Source organism: Ascaphus truei, chromosome 5, assembly GCF_040206685.1.
Source record: "Ascaphus truei isolate aAscTru1 chromosome 5, aAscTru1.hap1, whole genome shotgun sequence".
Classification (NCBI taxonomy): domain Eukaryota; kingdom Metazoa; phylum Chordata; class Amphibia; order Anura; family Ascaphidae; genus Ascaphus; species Ascaphus truei.
Window position 1 is genome coordinate 16,788,997 of NC_134487.1, and position 23,110 is coordinate 16,812,106.

Genomic DNA, 23,110 nt, shown 5'->3' on the forward strand with positions numbered 1-23,110 from the left:
ACTTGGTACAATGCACAGACAACGATACTCACAGGATCTGTGTACAATATTCTCCAATCCCCATCCGGCCCTTCATAATTGCCGTACCCCTTCTCCAGTCACTGTGGGAGGTCATGGTCCCCATCCCGCTGGTGCCAAGGAGGCCTTCCATGCTGCTCCTCTCTCCGTCTGAGCAGCAGGAGTGTATTAGCTCGGCCAGTGTCCCTCTACAAAACATACTGTACAGCAATAGAGAATTTAAACACTACAATATTGTATATACCATTTGTAAATAAACAACATGCAATTAGTATTGTAGGTACCGTATTCACACTTACTCTAGAAGGGGACAGAATCCATCAATGGTTTTCCAGTACTCCTGTCGGAACTGCCGATACATGAATGTCTGAATGTTCCAAAAGGTCTGGTTGGCTCTGTTGGGCGTCCCACTGGTGTGCTTGCCATCTTAGAATTAATTAGCAATGTCTAGTAGGGGGGCATTAAATTGTTGCTCTTTGTTACAGTATAAACAAAGCAAGAGAGGTGTGGAAGGACCTTAAAGAAATAGTCTCTTATACAAAGACAAGAAAGAGCAAAAAAGGCAGCGCACTGCCAAAAAAGCAGGAGGAGGGTCACAAGTACAATAAAAAAGTTTATTCCATAAAGGGATCAAACATCACACCCAACAGCGTCAAAAAGCACAACACCAACGCGTTTCGGGCTGCTTTTTGTTCATCTTGTTGGTGGATCAGCACGCCGTTTGGAGGAACTGCAATTGGACCGCACTGGAGGATTCGAGAGGAAGCTGAACAGTGAGTTACCCCTGTGGGTTCATGCTAACATATAAGTCAGTTTATGGGACAATCTATGTAATACACGTGTGCCAGTGGGCACTAGGTACTAGTCCCTGTCCCTTGCAAGGGATGCTGTATTAATGTCACAGTGCAGAGGTCCAGGCGGATATACATGTTTCTTATACAAAGACGCCTCAATCTTTCCCCCTCTCTGGGTATCCAAGCGTCTCTGAAAAATGTCGTGTTTTAGGTTAAAAAAAAAATAAGAAATATTATTTATTTTGCACCTGAACAATTGCCCACTGCTGAAATCAGTTCAAGTATAAAAACACCTGTTAAGTTCTGGTGCAGTTCCATAGCCTCACCGCAGGCATGGACACAGATATTCACTGTGCCATCTGACGGACACATACTGAAATGCTATTAAATAAATAAAGCCCACAAACCACGGGATGTGATTTCGTTGGCTGCCCGCGGCCGGACCGCAGTGCACAACGTGTTCTAGCGGGTGGAATCTCGTGCCTTGTCACTGTACTGAAGACAGCAAGTCTTGCTATATCTTTAGTTTAACCATTATTTCTTTTAACGCAAGAAGCAAACAATTTTAAAACGGATTTCCCAGCATTATAGCACTAACTTGAATTTTCCCCCCAAGTTTGACAGTACAAAAGCAGGCCACCTCTAAGGTCAAATGTAAAAGGATATATGGTAAAACTATATTTGATTTGTTTTTCTTTCGCTAACACCTTACCTTATGTCCAAGGGGGTGTTACAAATTAAACTAATAATTGAAACAGTTTAACAAGCTAAACTGAAAAACGTGGACCCCGACTGCATATAAAGTCTTAATAATTAATTGGACATTAGCCTCTCAATGTTAGCAATGATTAAGAAGTTGCACCAAACAATTTAGGATGCATTGGATAGCTTGTCTGTGACGGAGATGAGGTCCAATTTCTACCAGATCTTCCCAACATTGCAGAGTTATCAAGGTAGCGAGTCTTATAACCTCACAACCTCCCACTGGCTGAATGGTAATAAAACTCTTGCACGGTCTCTGTAACACAAGCTATATGTGACGAGTGAAAGGAAAAGAGAGAGGTCAGACATTAAGCAGCAGTAATGCGCATTCTGGTTATGCTTGGCCTCTTCATTGTACAGTATTACAGGGTCCTCGTACAGTATTACAGGGTCCTCGAGCACGGAGGGTGCTCAGATGAAATCCCATTGCTAACGGTGTAGATTACATCTATTGAGTAGCTGTATGTGGCGGTCTTCAAATTGGTTTAGTTGTATGAGAGGTAGTCCTTAAGTCTTGGAGGGATATTTAACTTGGCAACCTTCTCTAGTCCTCTTTGGCCAAGAGCTTTCCTCATCTTTAGCCTACAGAGCTGGGACAGGGTCCTGGGCATCCCTGTCAATGAGAGAAAGAGCAATGATTTTGCAGAAGATGGTTAATTAGGTTGGAAATTGTACCTTGATACTATCACACACTTGCAAACAAAAAGGGCAGTCAAGTCATGCAACTACAGTATATAAAAAAATAATACTATGGAGCTACGGTCCCAAAAAGGGATACATTTCAATCAATCTGTTTGTTATAAATAATTCAAATGTAATCATAGCAAGATAACGTCAGAATGATTACAAGTACGAGTACATGAGTACAAGTACGCACAAGCATACATAAGTATACAGATAGATAAATATATGCATGAAAAGTATCATAACAGGAAATTATTTATAAAATGTTTTATCAGGACGAAATATATTGAGAGTTACCGCTCGTTTTCAATTATGTCCTGGGCACAGAGATATGATGACAGATACGTGGTCATAAAAAAATAGTCATGCACACCAAAAATGGGAAAAGTAAAACAAAGGTAACAAAAAAAGAGGTCATTTAATGATTAAAAGAAGTCAAGATGTCAGGGCAGCATCTAAGGTTTCGGCGCAGACAGGCACCTTCATATTAGAAATACATGGTTACATTAAGTGAACGGGGTTATACATTATGTATAAAGACATTGCATGAACAGTTTAACATATGTTATCTTTTAGGCGTATGATACAGTTACAGACCAGATTAAAATGCGTATTTTGGAGGGAAAAAAAACTTCACCATGAAAGCAAGATAAATTCCAGGCAGACACGCTAGGAAAGAGGCTCAACGTTACAGGCTGCAAAAATGCCCTTGTCAAGAGACGTATGTTTCATGCATGAATTTATCCATTTGTATGCCTCTGTATTCTTTTACAGCTTTTCCCAGTTTCTTGCTATGATTACATTTGAATTATTTATAAAATGATTGATTGAAATGTATCCCTTTTTGTTTGGCTATTTATTGTGGTGACCGTAGCCCCATATTATTACTTTTTGTATAGGTACATTTAATGGTGTGGAGAGACAACCTTTTGAGTATATGCCAAAAGGCACAGCTACAAAACAAAATAAACAATTACAGAGAATATAACATAGATACTACTTTCACAAGGCACCTAAAAGTTGCCGTCCTGCCTATGAGAAGTGAACCATGGACAGTGGCATGTTTCATAGGTTACATGTAGCTGATGTAGATCTGTTCTTTGAGGGCAAATTATAACATTAAACAAACATAAATTGTTGCTATGCATGAATCCAGAGTTCCTGGAAACAATAAGTAAATCAATTACTGTAAAATTAATTTACCTTTTCTTAAAAAAGACAGTTAAAGTTGCAGACCAAGCAATATACTACGTGTTTTTTTTTTTTTAATAAATCAGTTCTGTACTATGAGAAAATACTTGTAGCATTTTTTTTTTAAACAACTCTGAAATTCCATTTTTAATGTATTATAATGTAATAAACATTTTTTGTTTCTATAGCAACCATTTACAAAGTCACATTCCCTTCCTCTTCTGAAGCTCTGGCACACCCTTTTTGAGCCCTGCCCTCTCTCTAGAAGTGCACCAATTGTATCTAGTCACTGCCTGGTCACATGATCTTCCCCACATAACTTTACATCTTTGGTCGTCTTCTGCTGCACTGACAGCCATTTACTGATCCACCGAGCCAAATCTTCGCCGATTGATCACAGGAGAACGGATCGATCGGCAATTTAGCTAATTACTAATTAGCTAATTGTGTGGATTGTATTGATGCACATATTAGAGGGGGGGGTGGAATGTTTAAAAAAAAAAAAAACAACAAAAAATGGCAGCTTTGACTGCTGCTCTAAACAGGTAAGTCATTAAAAAAAAAAAATAATACTTGATCCTCTCAATTGGACAGGCGCTGTGATCCAAAGGTGTAGTAAGCAGGCTGGTAATAGCCCCATCATATGATAAAGCCGCCTACAATGCATATGGGATAAAGTATTTCTCGGAAATATTTCAGAGCAACCAAAAATATTATACACCAATATCTCTGCAAACTCCTGGAGGATTTCCAAACACACCATAAAAAAACAGGAAACTTTAAAACAAAAAAGACCTTATAAGTGGGATTGCACCTGCTCAATTGTGATATTCTCCCCACCTGTATAGAAGAGATTATAACAAGTTCAGTCCTCTTTCACTCAGAACCAGTTCACTGCTCCAAGAGAAACCAGCAAAGCACAGTGACAACATACTTCCCCCCCATGGGTTGATTTTGATATGGAGAACCAACTTACTTTCATAATACTCAAAACATTTGGCAGAGGGACTGTTTGACCAGGTATAGTCTGAAGGCCTTTTATTCTGGTTGTCCCTGGCATACACGTTTCCTCCAAATTCAACCAGCATCTCGATCAGATTCTTATTCTTCACCTTTGCTGCATGGTGCATGGCGGTTTCATGGAGCTTTGCCGCGTTTACATTGGCTCCTGTGACAACCAGAGACATGAATTCACTAAAATACGAATTGCTAAGAATGTATTTATTCAACTTACCACTTATATAGCGGCTCTTTTATAATACAATAAAAAAAATACTGTAACCAAATCAATAACATACGGTGAAAACGCATCAATAAAAGGGCTACAAACTAGTCTTTAGGTTCATCTCAGAAATTACTTCTTTATGTAGAATGACATTACACAAAAGCCACTGGTATTGCTGATATTACTCAACAATTCTCCTGGTGAAAAATATCACTAAGACCAACAGCAGCAAATTGTCATCATGTGATTTATGAAAATACATTTTTATTATTATTATTATTTCAGACTGGACAATGCTGAAAAAGTAAATCTGTGGTTGATTATCACATACTCAGGTACTGACTTTTAGAACACATTTTCACTTCCTGTTACAACACATTTTCACTTCCTGATAGGCCAAGTATCCATAGTTAGGGGCCGGGCCCGCTGCAAGGGGGGGGGTCGAGAAAAACCCCTGCTCTCAAGAAAATTGAGAGCAGGAGTCGCGACGGAGCGCTAGGCCACGCCCCCCGGTGGTTCAGGCAATGAGGGCGAACCTGCCGGGTGACGTCACGACCACGCCCCGTCACTCCCCCTCGTCTTTCCCCCTGCAGCTCTCTGCAGACCGGTGGACTCGGCTGCACGCGCAGCCTGCCTCGCAGGCGCGTGTGCAGCGCAGGCAGCGGGGCCGCAGCCTTATATTGTTTATAGGACGCCTGCATGATGATATGTACAGCGCTACATTGAACATTGTCAGCACTATATAGAATTATTTAATTCTCCTCATGTCTTCCCTGAGTAAATCTGGGCAAATCATTTAAAATGCCAAATGTTGATGAATTGGTATGTCTACCACAACACATCTCAACTTTTACAGAGCCTCAAATTCTCTACAGGAGATTGATCCTTGACGTGACACCTGAGTGCCAAGAAGTTATTCAGTTGCACTAGGTCAGGGATGGTCAACTCCAGTCCTCAAGGGCCACCAACAGGTCAGGTTTTAAAGGATATCCTAGCCCAGGGGTGCGCAAACTTCTTGAGCCGCGCCCCCCTGCCCGGGAGCAGCAGCGTTTGCGCCCCTCCCCCCCCCTCTACAAGCACTCAGCGTCAAATGACATCGCGGGTCATGTGACCCCGCTGCAACATTTGACGCGTGTTGTCATGGCGACACGTGACGTCACATGACCCGCAGCGTAATTTCACGTTGCGTTGCCGAAGACCCGGCCAAGACAAGGTAAGGGAGTTAGAGGCCTCACACCTCCCCCTGGCATTTCATTTAAATGCCGTGGGGAAGAGCGCGGGGCCCCTGTAACCGCCGCACCCCCTAGTTTGCGCTCCGCTGTCCTAGCCAAATGTATTGCCCATTTCCCTTCACTTTCATGTAGCTCCAATCTGCAAGCGATTTACTACCTCGGTATTTACTTTTCTGCAAAACGTTATGCGTTTTGGATTAGGTCGTGTTCCCCTCTCGCACACAAAGTATCTACTTGTAACTACAGCATTATACAAAACACACAGAACGGATTGGGAAAGCAGATTTTGACAGCTTTATCTCGAATGGATGTCCATTTGAAAACAAAACGTGCCACATTAAATCAGTGCTTTCAATGTATTGCAAATCCAATATATTTTGTGACGTTGGACTGCAGCAATGCCCAATGTCGTGGAGGAGTTGAGCTACTGCACTAAGTCTGCCTTTCTGCAAGCAATGTGGCAGTGAGTATGTTGAAATGATGTATGATATATGGCCATATACCAGCGTTGAGTAAGGCTTTGGCACAGTCCAAATGCTCCATGGCACAGGCTACATGCAACGGTGTTCCAAAATGGCAGTCATGAGCTTCTAGATTTGCACCCACATCGATCAAGAGCTTCACACATTCAGGTTTACCTGTAAAACAAGTAGGCAAGGTAAACCGATTATAACTCACTTAAAAAAACAATGCCCACAGAACTTGATTTAAATTGCAGCCTAATGGGCATTAACAATCAATAATGTATATTGCCATTTAGAAAAAACAGTTCATTTAGATTGTGAGGCACCTAATTAAATATAAAGTCTCTCCTGCACTGCAGAAAGTTTTAGTCCCATCCATAGAATGGAGCTGAACGCTTTTCCAGCACTGGGAATTTGTTTCACAACATCCTGAAGGAGGGGCCATAGCGTACCTAATTTACTGTAACATTTACAAAGTGTGACACAATCTGTGATATACCTGTATGGAGATCAAATAAATAATACATATATTGTATGTGCAAAATTGAGAGGGAGTCGTGGTTGTTACATTGTTTCTTTAGGATTATAATGAGCCTATGTCTATGTAAGTGTGCTCATTGGCCCGTCATTTCCCAGAATCCCTGGCTGCAGTGGAAGCACTGTATGCTAGGAGATAATGGGGGAAAGCCGGGTTGCAGACCTGTCCGAGACATGCGATATGTGCTCACAACGTGGGATTTTTATTTACGATCTATGTAAGTGAGAATACATACTGCTCACCGCTCATGCACGCTTCATGGAGAGGGGAAGCAGTAAACAGTTGAGGGTTCACATTGGCCCCATGATCTAAGAGAAGCTGCACACACTCCAGACTCCCTGCAGAAGCGGCGTCACAGAGCGGTGTACTCCCATCTATATTCCTGGCTTCCACCTACATAAAGACAGCATACAGGGGCCAATGTGCACAAGTCTTAAAAAAACATGGAAAGCGTTATTATTTACTGCGATATGAAAATCTAAGCGCCAAGGTTTATTTTTAAAAATGGGAGAAAATGCAACTGTATACAAGCTCGATTTCTGCCTAGTACAATTTGGAAATGTCCACAACCCAGAGCACAGGATATTACACATTAACTGTGCGGCTTTCAGTGCTCTTACTTGGCAACTTTTACACTTTTAAAGTGTAACCAAAGACAGGGCTTCTTAAAGCAACAAAAACGTGTGAAATCTTATCTGGGTTTTTGTTGTTAAATAAATCAGCTATGTAGTATTAAATAATACTGCATTTTTTTTATTATTATTATTCAACTTTAATGCCATTTTTAATGATTTTTAAAGCATCCTTTGATTTCTATAGCAGGTTTTGGCCCACTTCCCCAGCAGTGCAAGATTTTTGTAACACTTTCCTGTTTGTGATCATTTGTTGCCAATATTCCCAGCAGTTTGAGCTGCGAACTGTAACAATACACAATGTTACCTTCGTAATATAAGAATACATTGTAGCTGCTGAGTTACTGACTGAAGCAGCCATTATGTTAGACACACAATCAGGATTTTACAGATTTATAACAGAAGCACCAAACGATTACCAGCTAAGGTAACAATGTAATACATATAATTCTACATTGTCACATGCTTTTCATATACAAATAAGAAAAAAACTAAAGGGGGAATGTAGTATTGCTGCTTTAAAAGGTGTTTCATAAATGTTCTTTTATAAATCGACCAAGGAAAAGAGCGCAATTTTGTGATCCATTGGGTAAATGATTTAAGTTCATAGAGCCGGCAATAAGTGTTCACTTTATACATCCAAAGTTGAAAAAAACCAAATGGAAGGCAAAGGTGAGTGTATAGAAATCTGTATGTAAATAAACAATAATAGAAACATATATTAGTTAAAAATTGCCTACTACACTATTTTTCCTGCCTTTTTAATCTTCCCTTCCTTATTTTGTGCTCCCAGTTATTTTTGATTGGAGATATGTTCAGGGGTGGCCAACTCCAGTCCTCAAGGGCCACCAACAGGTCAGGTTTTCAGGATATCCCTGCTTCAGCACAGGTGGCTCAGTCGAAGACTGATTGAGAAACCCGTGCTGAAGCTGGGATTGATTGAGCCACCTGTACTGAAGCTGGGATAATATAAGGAGAGAACCGGTGCTTCAGAGATTGTGTCAATATGATGACATAAAACTCCTCAATAGGACTCCATATACAGATGCAGCGGCAATTATTTTAACAAATCACGCGGTGCATACCCCGGAATACCCATGTCATGGCGCGGGATTGCTTCCAACCGTACCGCCTTAATACGCGAGTGCATAAAATGGCATTTTAGTGTTGTGGCTTTTAAACACCTGAAATTGACACAGTAGCACAGTACTGTACACATTACAATTCATTCATTTAATTGTACACAATCCATGAAATTCAAACAAAGCAACCGCGATAAACACGTGTGCCTGGGGCGATTGGCCGCGTTCATGCTGCATGGAGTACAGCAGCGCACACGAAAACGGCGCCGTAATTTCTTAAAATAATGGCTGCTGCATCTGTAGATTCTTGAAAATAGCAGCATCCTATAGCCAGGGAGTGGGGAACTACTACCTAGTGCCATAACCACACAAGATAACAGTACCATATTTGGTGCTAAATGTGAAAACAGGACTGAAACAGCTCACTCAGTGGGTGGCCATGTATCCTGTCCATCATAGGAGTCCTAGGGAAGATCAGACGGTGTGCAGAATCTGCCAGAGAGGTTGAACAGGGAAAAATAAAAATCAGGCAGAGCACTGCCACAAATAAATCTGGAGGAGGCTCACATTAGAAAAATAAGAAGCTTAATTGGATCATTAAAGACCCCTGATACAAAAAACCGCACCTACGCGTTTTGGGCCGTGCACCCTTTATCAAGGTTTTTATCAGGATATCCCTGCTTCAGCACAGGTGGCTCATTCGAAGACTGATTGAGCCACCTGTGCTGAGGCTGGGACTGATTGAGCCACCTGTACTAAAGCTGGGATATCCTGAAAACCTGACCTGTTGGTGGCCCCTGAGGACTGCAGTTAGCCACTCCAATACTAGTTGATAGTATATGTTGAACCTGAAACACCCCTAGACTTTACCCTCAGAGGATTCTGGGTAAGAAGAGAGACTGTGTTTGTTCATAAGAAGAAAGACTGTTTAAGACTTGGACAGTGGAATCCAGCAAATAATGAGTTAATGTCTCAGAGACAAGGCAATATGAAAAAGCCAACCTTGGAATTCCTGACACAGGACAGTGAGAGACTTACACCGTGCATCCCACACAGCTAGGCCCAGCAACAGATAACACAATACTTACACCATGCATCCCACACAGCTAGGCCCAGCAACAGATAACACAATACTTACACCATGCATCCCACACAGCTAGGCCCAGCAACAGATAACACGAAACAAAGGAGATACAGTTATGGAAGAAAGGAGGTATTTGGAACATGCACAAAGAGAATGCAAGTATGTTGTAAGAATGATTAGTGTGGCAACTTTTCTAAGATATAAGTATACACCCTGAATAAGATCCCTTTGTCCTGATCAGAGAAGAGTACTCTTGATTGCTTTGTCCTGCCCGCAAAGGACAGAGCCGGCTATTTTACTCTTATTGATGCTGCGCTCATAATAAACTATGTCTACTCTTTGAACACAGCTCTGTGCCAGCCTCACCTTACAGTACAATAGGGCCCCGCTTCTTGGCGATCTGCCAATACGGCAGGGGGCCGCCATATCCGCTTATGCGTAGAAGGGGGAGCGGCCGAGTTTGCGCATGCGCAGAAGGGGGAGCTGCCGAGTTTGCGCATGCGCAGAAGGGGTGAACGGCCTAGTCTACGCATGCACTGAAGGGGTAGGAGACACTGATAATCGTCGGTAGACATAGAAAATGCTATGTTCCGCTTCTCAGCGATTTTCGCTTTCCGGCGGCACCCTGGAACGGAACCCGCCGTATGAGCGGGGCCCTACTGTATATGACCTGCACACAACAAACATATACTACAAACGAACACAAACGGAGCCCAGTGCTACATCCAATGGCAAAAATATGCATATGCATGATTGTGACAGATCTAATTCTTCCTAGTATTGTCCAGGTAAATAAGAATTTCAATCGGATTTTGAACCATGCAGCTGAATATGACAGATCAATTATGATGATTCTTCCAAGTATTGTACAGGTTATTAAGAATTTTAGTCAGTGTTAGGACTTGTGAATTATGGTCATGCCGTGGAGGGGCTCACAGGCTTACAATGCTTTGGCCAAAGTGTTAAACTAAATGACCCTTTTATTCAAGAGATATATTGGTATTTCACTGTGTTATGTTGCCATTGGATGTAGCACTGGGCTCTGTTTGTGTTCGTTTGTAGTATATATTGCCATGCCCAGTAGCACACCTTTTTGACATTTATATACATATATATTTATATACATACATATATATATATATATATATATATATATATATATATACACATATATATATATATATATATTGTGGTAACTTTTGGGGCTTAAATGAGCTTACTGGGTATCTGTGTGATTTTTTACACAACAAACATAGCAATAACAACACAATGATCATGATTTAAAAGAAGAAAAGGAATTTATTTTACCATCTCATTAGGACCCATAGGGGCACAGGCATGAAGTGCCGCTACTAGTGATTGCACCCGGTTATAATGGGAGTGGAGTGGGAGCTAACACCGGATAACCCGTACTGGCACTTCATGCATGTTCCCCATAGTCTGACCGGTACAAATCCAGAATTGTTTTCTTTGTTACTGAACATTATCATCTCGATCACATCCCCTTAATGGATTCTGAACTCTTTCCAAATGTTACAACTAAAGAGCTAACCCATATACATCTAAAAGTGTTTATAAAGCTTGTGAGAACTGTTCCCTTGTTGAACTTATTAGTGTGCATTTTTATTTCCATATACATGGTCTCCAATTCTCACACTGAATAATCTTATTGTTTCACCAATATATTGAAGTCTACAAGGACAATCACATACACAACAACATTTAAACAACAGTTAATCCTAAATTCCTGTTTTGTGGCCTTTATGTTATAATTGGCCTTATGTTGACACATTTTGCATTTTCTACAAATGTAATTACCAATTGTTTTTTTTAACAACATGCATTCTGACTACAATTATAACATTTTCTGACAGTGTTTTAAAGTGGCAATCCACGCAGCACTATAAAAAATAATTACCTAAGCTGCCAATCGATTCGTTCTCCTGTGACCGATCAGCAAAGATCCTGCTTCCTAAGGTTCACTAAATGGCTGCCTTTCAATTTCAGGTTTTCAACCAATCCTTCAGACAGTCCAACTCAGCAGCTACAATGCATTCTTCAAATACTAAGGTAACATTATCTAGTGTTACAGTTTGCAGCTCATACTGCTGGGAATATTATATATGACAAAAATACACAGTGAAATACATATATATTCTTTTGAAAATGGGTCATTTATTTAAACCCTTTGGCCAAAGCATTATAAGCCTGCAAGCCACATCAAGGCAAGACCAAATATGCAGGTCCTAACACTATCTGATTTTCCAGCTGGTCTCAGCTTTTTGGAGGTTAGTGGCCATTCCCCCCCCCCCCCCTTCCCAGGGTTTAAGCTCGCCCCTCCCCACTTTCCAAGTTAGCAGGTCTTTTTTATGCTGCTGGGTTTGGACAGATCATTCTCGCTCCAAATATGGGGGTCAATGAGAATTTTAATCAAGTAGTGTTATGGCTGTGTGTTATGGCTGTGTAACATCTTAAGTGTCACATTTAAAGTGTCTGTAGAGTTAAATTTTGGAGTTGAAATTGAAGGGGAAGATTAGAGGAAGATCTGGACTCTGAATAACAACAACAACAAACAACAACTTTGCAACTGTGAGAACTTCACTTTCTAAACGCTGTGATTATTTGTATGCTTCCTATTCTCCAATAACTGAGAAGTCTCTCCTCCTGCATCTCATTATGCCCTCCCTATTGCTTTTTCTTTTTACGGTTTCCTCACTCCTTTGTGAACGTCTCTGTTCTCTCCAACTTCCCCACTGCACCATTATTTATATACCTCTCTCCCAACAACTTCTTTAACCCTCAATAACAAACACCCACATAAATCCTCTATTCACACCCTCTACTCCTTCCTGCTGCTGGAGATCTTTTTCACATGATGAGCATAAGGATTATTCCAAATATACTCCATTTCCCAAAGTCCCCAAAATAACCCGACATAATTTGAGGCAAAACGTGTGACCATAAAACCATCTGCAAAAACAGTGTTCTAAAAGAAAGCATTGTGCTCTACAATTAATTCAATACTATCGAATGTAAATTATTTCATCAGAACATGGAGTTATTCAGATTTTAACACTGTGAAACTGCCTGCAAACTATCTGGGCGACTAATAGGAGGTATAGAGTGTAGCCCACGATACATTCTACACCAGTCCACTGTATCACGTAAATAAGCGGGTACTTTACAAACTAAAAGGAGAAAGGTTCACGGTAATAGATTAAATCCCTGAAATTATGGGGTGCCCTGATTAATGTGAATATCTTTTATTCCACTGTTCCCTGATCTTTCAAAGGGGCTTTTTCTAAAAGAGGAGAATATAGAACTAAAATGAGAAAGCAAAATTACTCCCAAGGTCATCTTCGTGTAATTTGATGCATCGTCAAAATGTTATCATCTGACGTTATACAATGTTCCTGTTCTATTTATCTCCCAAGTATTTTTCACATACTTGCGACCTTGATGATGTCTTTTAGGTTCAATGACTTACAGATAACTGGATGCACATCGCATACCGCCACATCAAACATAATGGCATACACTGGTGCTGCGTAGGGCTACCAATTCATTACCACAGTATACTCTGAAGCAAAAATAGAATAGAAGCATAACGCCCGCACCAAAGACAGGAAAAGCAGTTAATGCGTAACTCTTCATTTTAATGCGTTTACTTGTTGAAATTATCAGGACAAACGTTTTGGAGTAGCAGGACCTTTGTCAGAATGTCCTCCAGGAACCCATCGACTGTGGCATACATATACCTCATTTGACAATGCATTGGAGATACTGAGGGATTGTTTGATGTCTGCTTGGCTTGGAGATACTGAGGGATTGTTCGATGTCTGCTTGGCTTGGAGATACTGAGGGATTGTTCGATGTCTGCTTGGCTTGGAGATACTGAGGGATTGTTCGATGTCTGCTTGGCTTGGAGATACTGAGGGATTGTTCGATGTCTGCTTGGCTTGGAGATACTGAGGGATTGTTCGATGTCTGCTTGGCTTGGAGATACTGAGGGATTGTTCGATGTCTGCTTGGCTTGGAGATACTGAGGGATTGTTCGATGTCTGCTTGGCTGGCCAAGAAGGACATTGAGATGGGTTTCAGACACCTCCAAATTCACACATCTTGTTTTCCCTTGTTGGATTGTCAGCTGGAAGGCGGTTTTTATCTTGACAAATGCCTCCCTGTGGGACGTTCCATCTCCCGTGCATATTTTGAGGCATTTACCGCATTCCTCAAGTGGGTTTCAAAATAAAACCTTATCTCGTGAGTGAGGGGTTTAAAGGTTAAGTCTCGGGCTGGGGTGTAAATCTTGGGGGGTGGGGTGATATTCTTATGAAATGTATTTACATATATATTATGATTCATTATTACGCTTAGCTTTTTGTACAAGATCAGCACCTATACATGACTTGTATTTATCAAATCCTACTACAGTATATTCAAACAGTATAATGTATTTATGTGGATAAATTGTATTGATTGTATTTTATGGATAATTGATATTCAATCAATACAATTTTAAAAAAAATTGATGGTACAATTAGTTGGTAATTGTTAGGGCTAAATAAGGGACTGTAGATTTCCAGTTGCTGCCCCCGAGGAAGCGGTACTCCATATAACGCATAGGGGTAAGCAAGCTACGAGTCACAGCATACAGTCACATCATCACGCTTGTATTCAGCTGGCGGGCAGCCATTATATCAAGGAGCAACGATGACACAGTTTGGGCTGCCAAGACTCTTCCCTGCACCACAGTGGAGATGGGTAGGATTCATGTCTATTTTATGAATTGATAAAACAATGTGCAACTGTATATACATGTGATTTTTAAAAAACTATTATTTATATAGAAATGTATCTATATATATACACACACACACAGTCACAGTCACAGTCACCTTTGCCTTCCATTGCCCCCTTTCCTTGTTTCTCTCCCCCCGCCCCCCACTTTGGAGGTGAAGTAGGCGGGTGTTTGCTAGTGAAGTTGTAATCAGCGTGCTAGATACGTGGTGTTTGCAGAAGGGTCACTTTATACATTGTGTGAGGTTATTCCCTTACTTTGCATAAACATGGGCTCTATTTTAATGGCTCGTCTTGTCAAATCGGTAAAATTATGTGAACGATGCTTATCTAAATATTGGGAATTAATTATATCGATTCATGATCTGCACACCTTGACTATGTTTTCTTTGTTATGTTCTGTCAGCACATTTAGGTTTACAAACCTGGGCACCTGCAGCAAGCAGCAGTTTCACACACTTAGTGTGGCCATGCAGAGCAGCTTCATGCAAAGGTGTTATGGAGTCCACTCTAAATAGGTTCACGCAGACGCCACTGTCAATCAGCTGCTGAAGCTGCAGTACGTAGCCATGTCTTGCTGCATCATGAATCGGTGTCCTGTCCGCCCAGTTTCCTGTAAAAAAAAAAAAACCACAATTAAATTGGACGTAAATGATGAGATTTTTGGCAATAAAGGAGAAGATACAGTAGTGTAATAGCAATAATATGTGTACTAGAAGTGCACAGCCCGAGCAGAGATTAACCTTTGGCATCTTATTTGTATATATTCCAAAGCAGCCATGCGGTTCAATTCAAAAATCACCATTTTGACACTTATGGACAAACCCATCACAAATCGTATCTTCGGACTATATAGAATGACCCCCTTATGTCTTCCTCTGATTGATAGATAAAAACGGAAATAGCCGTGTTAGTCCAGTTGTGATAGTGCAGAATAAATTAGTTTTCCAGTATTAGGAGACCTAGAAGAATTCTTCAGAAGACTACGACTGAAAGGATATTTCCACAAAAGAGAGCACCCCCATAATGACGGAGAACAACAAGAAGACGACCTATTTCACTCCACCAACAGGACGCAACGTCAAACTAGACGGCTACATACAGAGCTTCAGATCGCGAGTTTCCCCACTAGCATCAGTACAGCAGAAAAAAACTATGTACAATCTATCCCCCATGGAGAGATCTGCAATCAAGGAACTGCAAAACAACCACAACATCACCATCAAACCAGCAGATAAAGGAGGTGCAGTGGTGCTTATGAATACAAATAAATACATAGAAGAAGGCAATAGACAACTCACAGACAACACCTACTACAAGAAACCCACACGTGATCCAACCCAGGAATATACCAAGCAACTCATGAATCTCATCAAGTCATTCCCTAACCACCTGCAACCACAATTGAAGCAACAAATAAATGACAACCCAGGAGTTGGGATCTTCTACATGCTTCCCAAAATCCACAATCCAGGAAACCCCGGCAGACCAATTATAACAGGAATGGATACAATCATTGAACAAATATCAGGCACCAACAGCTTCATGTGTAAAAAAGGGGGTGTGAGGCGCTTCTAATAGAGGTGCAATAAATATAAACTTGTGAATAATAAACCTTTTAAGAAAAAGTGCTCATTAATTATAAGTGACTAATTTAAATAATAATGAACTTCGCTGCTCAATCATCTAGGGAGAAGATCCAGTTCCTCCTGTCGTTGATTGTAGGGAGAATCTTGTGGGGAGCGCAGATGTCACAATATGTGGGGAAAGAAATATATATAGTGTAGAAAGTTCTACAAAATAAACAATCTATTCATAGAATCACGATTGGGAACTCACACTTTCCCAGTGAAAGATCAGCAGTGGATATAATATTGAAGACTCTGTCAGTGTGAAGTGTCAGGAATCAGCAGGATGGTCCATTTGGCACTATGTGCATAGACACATAACAATAATGATGCGCAGCTTGTGTATGCCACCAGCCCTGCTCCCGAAGTTGCGTCGCGTCACTTCCGGTCGGTCCGTCGCGTCACTTCCGGTTGCCATCGATCGCAGGAATGGAATCACTGGGTAGAGGGGAGGTGCTGAATACACGTCTCAGGCTGCTGCAGGTTCAACTCAACGCGTTTCGCTGGCTTGGCAGCTTCGTCAGGAGTTCAATCTTGTGTATGATCAGGCCGGGTCCAGTAGATGTCGGTAGGGGTGGGAGGAAGGTGGATGCCGGTGGGGTAGGGGTGAGAAGTGTATTCAGCACCTCCCCTCTACCCAGTGATTCCAATCCTGCGATCGATGGCAAACGGAAGTGACGCGATGCAACTTCGGGAGCAGGGCTGGTGGCATACACAAGCTGCGCATCATTATTGTTATGTGTCTATGCACATAGTGCCAAATGGACCATCCTGTTGATTCCTGACACTTCACACTGACAGAGTCTTCAATATTATATCCACTGCTGATCTTTCACTGGGAAAGTGTGAGTTCCCAATCGTGATTCTATGAATAGATTGTTTATTTTGTAGAACATATTACACTATATATATTTCTTTCCCCACATATGGTGACATCTGCGCTCCCCACAAGCTTCTCCCTACAACCAACAGCTTCATACAAGATACCGCAGATTTTCTCAATAACCTTAACAACATCAACCAACTAAGGGAGAAGGAGAGGTTCAGTGAGTAATGACACTGACTGGCACTGAGAGTATGAAGCAGGGGAGCCTGGTTCAATTCCCAGTGTCGGCTCCTTGTGACCTTGGGCAAGTCACTTTATCTCACTGTGCCTCAGGCACCAAAAACATAGATTGTAAGCTGTGACCTGTGCCTGCAAAACGTCTCTGTTAAGCGCTGCGTACAACTAGCAGCGCTATACAAGAACATGCTTAACAAATAAAAATAAATAAAAAACTACCACCCAACACACTGTTAGTTATCATGGATTCTAGTTAACATGGATCCCTTTACAGCAAGCTCCCCCACAAGGATGGTATTGAGGTATGCTTGCAATTCCTTACAACATCTCCCCTGGATCAGAAATACAGCGCTGATGTAATGACCAAACTGCAAGAATACATCCTCACACACAACTACATCAGCTTCAACAAAGAAATGTACCTACAACTAATGGGTACTGCAATGGGTATCAAGATGGCACCGCAATATGCCAATATTTTTATGGCAAATCTTGAACAAAGTTTCCTAACTACATGACCCCACAAACTCTACAAATAAGACAGATACATTGATGACCTATTTATAATATGCCTACAAATTAGAAGGATAATGCTGCACTCCCCCCACCCAAAAAAATAAGACAATACAAATACCGGTGCTCCTGGTGCAGGAATCTCTGCTTGGTACCCCAAATTGTTCAGATAGAAGGGATACAAGCCAAAGTCTATTGCCAGAACTATTACATCTGCACTAAAAGCCCCACAAGACCACCTGCTACAATACAGACAGAAAGAACCTACCACACGCATACCACTAGTGGCCACATACAACCCTACCCTAGAGGGAATGCGAAAAATAATCAAACATCTGCAACCCATGCTGGCAGAGCATGTGACATTAAAAGAAATCTTTCCCAAACCTCCCATTCTTGCGTTCCGGCAACCACCAAACAGAAATTAGTCAACAGAAAACTTCACAACAAACTTAAAGACACTGATACAAACATATATTCCAAGATCTCACAGCCAGTCACAACCATAGAACACTCAATGTTAAAGGATCATATTGCTGCACATCCAGGAATGTAGTTTATATGATTCAATGTAACAAATGTGACCAAGGATGCTACATTGGGGAAACCAGCCCAAAACTTCAAGGCAGAATTAATATGCACAGACACTCTATACAACACCACGAAGAAGGAAGATACCGCTCACCAGTGGGACATCATTTCTCACAACCAGATAATTCCATAAAGGATTTAAAAATCAAAATCCTCAATGGAATGTTTAAACGCACCCAAGAAAAGGAAAAGGAAAACATAAATTATAAGACTCTTTGACACCAAAACAAGAGGACTTAATGCAGATAGGGGGTTTCTCACACACTATCATAATTGTTTGTCATTATCTTGCCTGCCTGTCTCTCTGCCAATGTTCTTAGCCTTTGTCAAAATGAAGGTGAATTATTTTCCCAAAATAAGGGAAACATTGGAGCAAGATAGGCACCAAACTTCATACATCCCCTTACAATATGTGCACTCGCTAATGAAACTCCCCAAATAGCACACAACGTGTAAATGTAGCAAAGTGCCTTGACACAGTAACGCAAAGTGAACATTTCTCTTTGCAGCACATTTGCCTTACTACACAGACTCCATAAAGTTAAACAGACATATAGATAAGTGTGTAAAAAAATAATAATATATTATATATATGTAGCCAGGACTATTTCTGACTACGAGTCTGCCCCATCCTTGCAGTAAGGCCTGGTAAAGAACAGGTTGCCAGGAGTTATCATGGGTTTTCCCTATTCACAGTAGCTTCTAGATTGACAGGGGAGGCGGTGGGACTAGGCCTGTGTGTGTCCAATCACTTGTTTCATTCCTGGTACCTACTTCCCTTGTACTTAAAGAGCAGCACTGCTACATTTAATCAGCGCCTCTATCTCCTTGAGAGGCTGGTCCACCCTAACAACTATGCAAGGCTCTGCCAAGTTTCTACTCCCTCCCCTAGGGGAGTGGATGGGAGACTATACCCTTTACTCCACCAGGGATTAAGGGAAGAGCATGGACTGCTTCGGGTGCCCTTGGCCTGGAGTGGAGGTCCAGGGTACATCCTGAGGGTGAAGCCCCAATTAGTGTGCGGTGTATGCTGCAACATCTGCCAGTGCACTGAATAAAGTGTTCCTGTTGAAATATATCCTCTTGCCGGAGACTGCAATCTATCAGGGGGAGTGGAAGTGAGTTCTCCTGCAGGGATTGTCCCCACATCCCTGGAGCCTGCAAGAGATGGAGGCGCTGTCACCTTGACAAATAATCAGTTACCACCCCAGAAGCCTGTCCTGTTCTCCTCCACAACACAGCGCAGGTATGCACCACACCACACTGTGTAGTAGTGGAATCTCCCAGAGGGTGGGGGAAACACCGCTATATATATGTATATATATATATAAATATATATATATATATATATATATATACTATATATATCAAATAAAAATATTACTTGTGAGCACATTCACGTCTAAGGCCTAGGACATAGTAAAATCAGCGTCGCTGAGGCGGGCTGAACCGCGCTGAACAGATGCACAAAGCCCCTGCATCTGTAATCAGCGCGGCTATATTTTCTCCCTCCGCATGCGTGCTGATGCGTGCGGAGGCTCAGAAAATCAGAAGAAACAGGCAAGCTTGACATTTTGCTGCTTGGGGGAGCGGAGGAGCGGTCACGTGACCGCTCCCATCCAATTGGGCTGCAGCCGGCATTTTACCTACTGTGTCGGTGAGATAGCAGAGCCACCAGACCAGGCAGAGTAGAGGCAGCACAGAGGTGTGTGTGTGTGTGTGTCAGTGTGTGTGTGTGTGTCACTGTGTGTGTGATTTATGTATGTGTGTGTGTGTGTGTGTGTATGTGTGTGAATATATTTACCAAAGTTGCACAATGTTAATAAATAATTTATTCTCACAACATGTCTTTTTTTTTAATTTTTAAAATATTATATAATATATACACACACACACACACACAGGTTCCCCAGTGACACACAAACACACAGACCACTTCAAAGTGACACACACAGTTACCCAATGACACACACACACACACACACACACACACACAGCTACCAAGTGACACACACACACACAGTGATACCCGCCTCCCAAGCACGCTTGCTGTCTCCTCTGCCAGGACAGCAAAAAGCTCCTGGTAGAGCGAGCGGCAGCAAGCAACAGCACCAAATTCTTTACTATGTCCCAGGCGTTAGACAGGTCTGCAACCCTGCTTTTCACCATTATCACCTAGCACAGTGGTGCGCAAACTGGGGGGCGCGAGATTTTTCTGGGGGCACGGTGGTTGCAGAGGTCCCACGCTCTTTCCCGAGGCATTTAAATTAAATGCCGGGGGACCACGCAAGGCCTCTGCAACCTCTACTTACCGAGGTTCAGCCGGCTTCAGGATGTGTGACCATGGCAACTGATGCGGCAAATGACGCCACAGGTGACGTGACACGACCCCGCGCGAGGTAAGGGGGAGGGGGCGCGCACAGGAACAGAGGAACGGAGGGGGAAAGGCAGGGGGTGCTGCAAAATAAGTTTGTGCTCCCCTGACCTAGCATACAGTGCTTCTACTGCAGCAAGGGATTCTGGGAAATGACATTGAGATGCAAATGAGCACACAGTGCCAAATTTTGTCTTACATCCATTATTACATGGGACCCTAAGCCAATGCTCGCTGTTTTAAACTCAGCCTGGGATCAGATGCAAAGCCAGTTAACCCACTCACATGTTCTCAGGTTCCATGTAATAATGGATTTAAGACAAAAAAGGTGGCAATGAGTGCAAATTTGCATGTCATTTCCCAGAATCCCTACACAGTAACACACACAGACACACACAACTTTAATAACCATAAAAAAATAGCCACTTTAACCTTTCCACTGCTAATGAATAGCAGAGCCCTCTAGTAGCAAAAGGGTTAATAAAATGCCCACAACGTGGGAACTAAAAACTAATAACATTGTGACGCGTCTGGCAGAGAAGCAACCACTGGGGCACTGCAGGGGGTTTTGTTGGAGGGGGATTCCTCGGAGTTAAACCTGACCCGCTCGATGTGACCTCGCGCGCATGGCCCCTACCGATGTCCAGGCCCCTCAGGGCCGCGGGGGCGGAGCCGGGCGCTGCGCCGCCGGTCTCCATGACAACGAAACCCAGCCAAGAGACGGACTACACTGCGTGCGTTTCTGTGACGTTTCCCATCATCCTCTGCCCTATTCACGTGACTACCCAGGAAGTAACACTCGAAAGGGTCGACGGGAGTTGTAGCCGCCGCGCTGGCATATCACAGAGGCGTCGCGTGCAGGGATCTAAACACGCGATGCCAAATACGTCATCAGATGAGGAGGCCTCGGCAGCCATGTTTGTTTTGGGCAAGCAGCTTTTTTGAACGTTGAAGTTAATGGCTCTACTGTGTTGAAACTGATCCGAAATCAAACACACAGCTCCCCCCGCCCGCCCTGCCGGGCCAGAATAATATATTTACTAAAAGTACATTGTTTTTATTCTCATTTTTTTTTAAAGCCCCCGATAGATCTGTGGACAGACCAAGTGGCTAGAACCCCCCACCCCCATGTATTTTAATTTTTCTTCATTTACAATTCGCATGTTAAAAAATGGTGCTCAGCATCTTCAGAAGGGTTACTGTTCAGGTTCATATTACAACTGTTTTTTTCTTATGGGGGGTCAGGCGTCTAACTGCCCGAATCAAAGATGGCGCATCATGGGCCGCGCAGGTTCTGCAGAGAAACAAGATGGCCGCCAGCGGTGTGCTGTGTACAATCGAGGCTGAGCACAGCAGGCGGCCATTTTAGTAGAGACAGAACTAGGACGAGGCTGAGCTCAGCAGGCGGCCATTTTAGTAGAGGCAGAACTAGAACGAGGCTGAGCTCAGCAGGCGGCCATTTTAGTAGAGGCAGAACTAGGCGAAGCTCAGCAGGCGGCCATCTTATTGGGGCAGAGAATAGAAGGGTTATGTATTCAAAATAAAAATAAAGTATTGCTTTTCATAGAACTATTACTACCTCTTACTAAGACTTTCATTTTTTTTTATTAAATGCACTTGCTTTGGAAAATGATACCCTATTGAAGTCTGGGACACAACTGATATAAAAATGTCTTTAGACCATTGTGGGGGATCCAGAGTACCTCCTACGTTTATTTTCCAGACAAATGGTCCTATTTTTTATTTATAATAGATTTATTTTAGGAAGGCAGAGGCTTTTTACGTGCAGGGTTGCCACCACTCTGGGTTTGACCCAGAGACTACGGTTTTCGCCAACTAATCTCCGGGCTACGTGTTTACATACCAAATCTCCGGGCGAGGTGCGCAAACTGGGGAGGTGGAGGTGGCAGAGGAGGATGGCTGGGGAGGAGCGTGCCCCAGCGGTCCGACCCAGAAGTCATCACTGACTTCTCGGGCGGCATCTTCCCCGTCAAAATGGCGTTGCCATGACAATGGGACGTCATGGCGCCATGAGGCATCACCATGACAACGGGATGCCCCTGCGGCGCTGTGTTGCCGTGACAACGTGATGCCTTATGGCACCGTTACATCACGTGATGTCCCCTTGTCATGGCAACGCAACGTAATTTTGATGGGGTCCTGCAGCGGGAGATGCCACTGGTGAAGAAGGATAGACAGTTAAATATATCAATTAAAATTAAGAAAGTCTCCAGGTTTTTGTTCAAAAGAAGGTGGCAACCCTGTTTACACAGCATGCCAAGTAACTGAGGCACTTGTAAGGGCTTATTTAACAGGTAGCTAGGTAAATAACTTTTTCAGTCATATTTAACTCGTAACAGAATAAATAAAATGCTTTGACCCTAGTATGCCATTTTAAACGACACTCTAAATCCTAGTAATCTGGGAGAAAATCA

General features: G+C 42.4%; 1 protein-coding gene across 3 annotated transcripts; it reads right to left on the reverse strand.

Annotated features, from left to right (window-relative positions):
- Nucleotides 1-618: 618 nt before the first annotated feature.
- Nucleotides 619-21,486, reverse strand: ASB13 (ankyrin repeat and SOCS box containing 13). 3 transcript variants are annotated; one of them, XM_075599384.1, is made up of 6 exons: nt 21,313-21,486; nt 14,932-15,119; nt 7,151-7,301; nt 6,410-6,544; nt 4,426-4,617; nt 619-2,187 (listed from the first exon to the last, which is right to left on the reverse strand). In XM_075599384.1, the coding sequence occupies exons 1-6, from the start codon at nt 21,371-21,373 to the stop codon at nt 2,060-2,062; spliced, it is 855 nt and encodes a 284-aa protein (XP_075455499.1). In that variant the 5' UTR covers nt 21,374-21,486; the 3' UTR covers nt 619-2,059. The 3 variants fall into 3 exon arrangements, with proteins under 3 accessions (XP_075455499.1, XP_075455500.1, XP_075455498.1); XM_075599385.1 differs by having other exon boundaries at nt 21,279-21,343; XM_075599383.1 differs by lacking the exon at nt 21,313-21,486 and adding an exon at nt 19,216-19,465.
- Between the last annotated feature and the right edge of the window lie 1,624 nt (nt 21,487-23,110).

Bases quoted from the DNA above. Each gene is read 5' to 3' on its own strand.
- ASB13 (XM_075599383.1), bottom strand. From the start codon at position 19,450: ATGTGGGGACAATCCCTGCAGGAGAACTCACTTCCACTCCCCCTGATA. The intron at 4,618-6,409 runs GTATATGGCCAT...TGGTTGTCACAG, and splicing joins CAAAGCCTTACTCAACGCTG to GAGCCAATGTAAACGCGGCA. The intron at 2,188-4,425 runs GTAAGTTGGTTC...TCTCATTGACAG, and splicing joins ATGTTTTGAGTATTATGAAA to GGATGCCCAGGACCCTGTCC.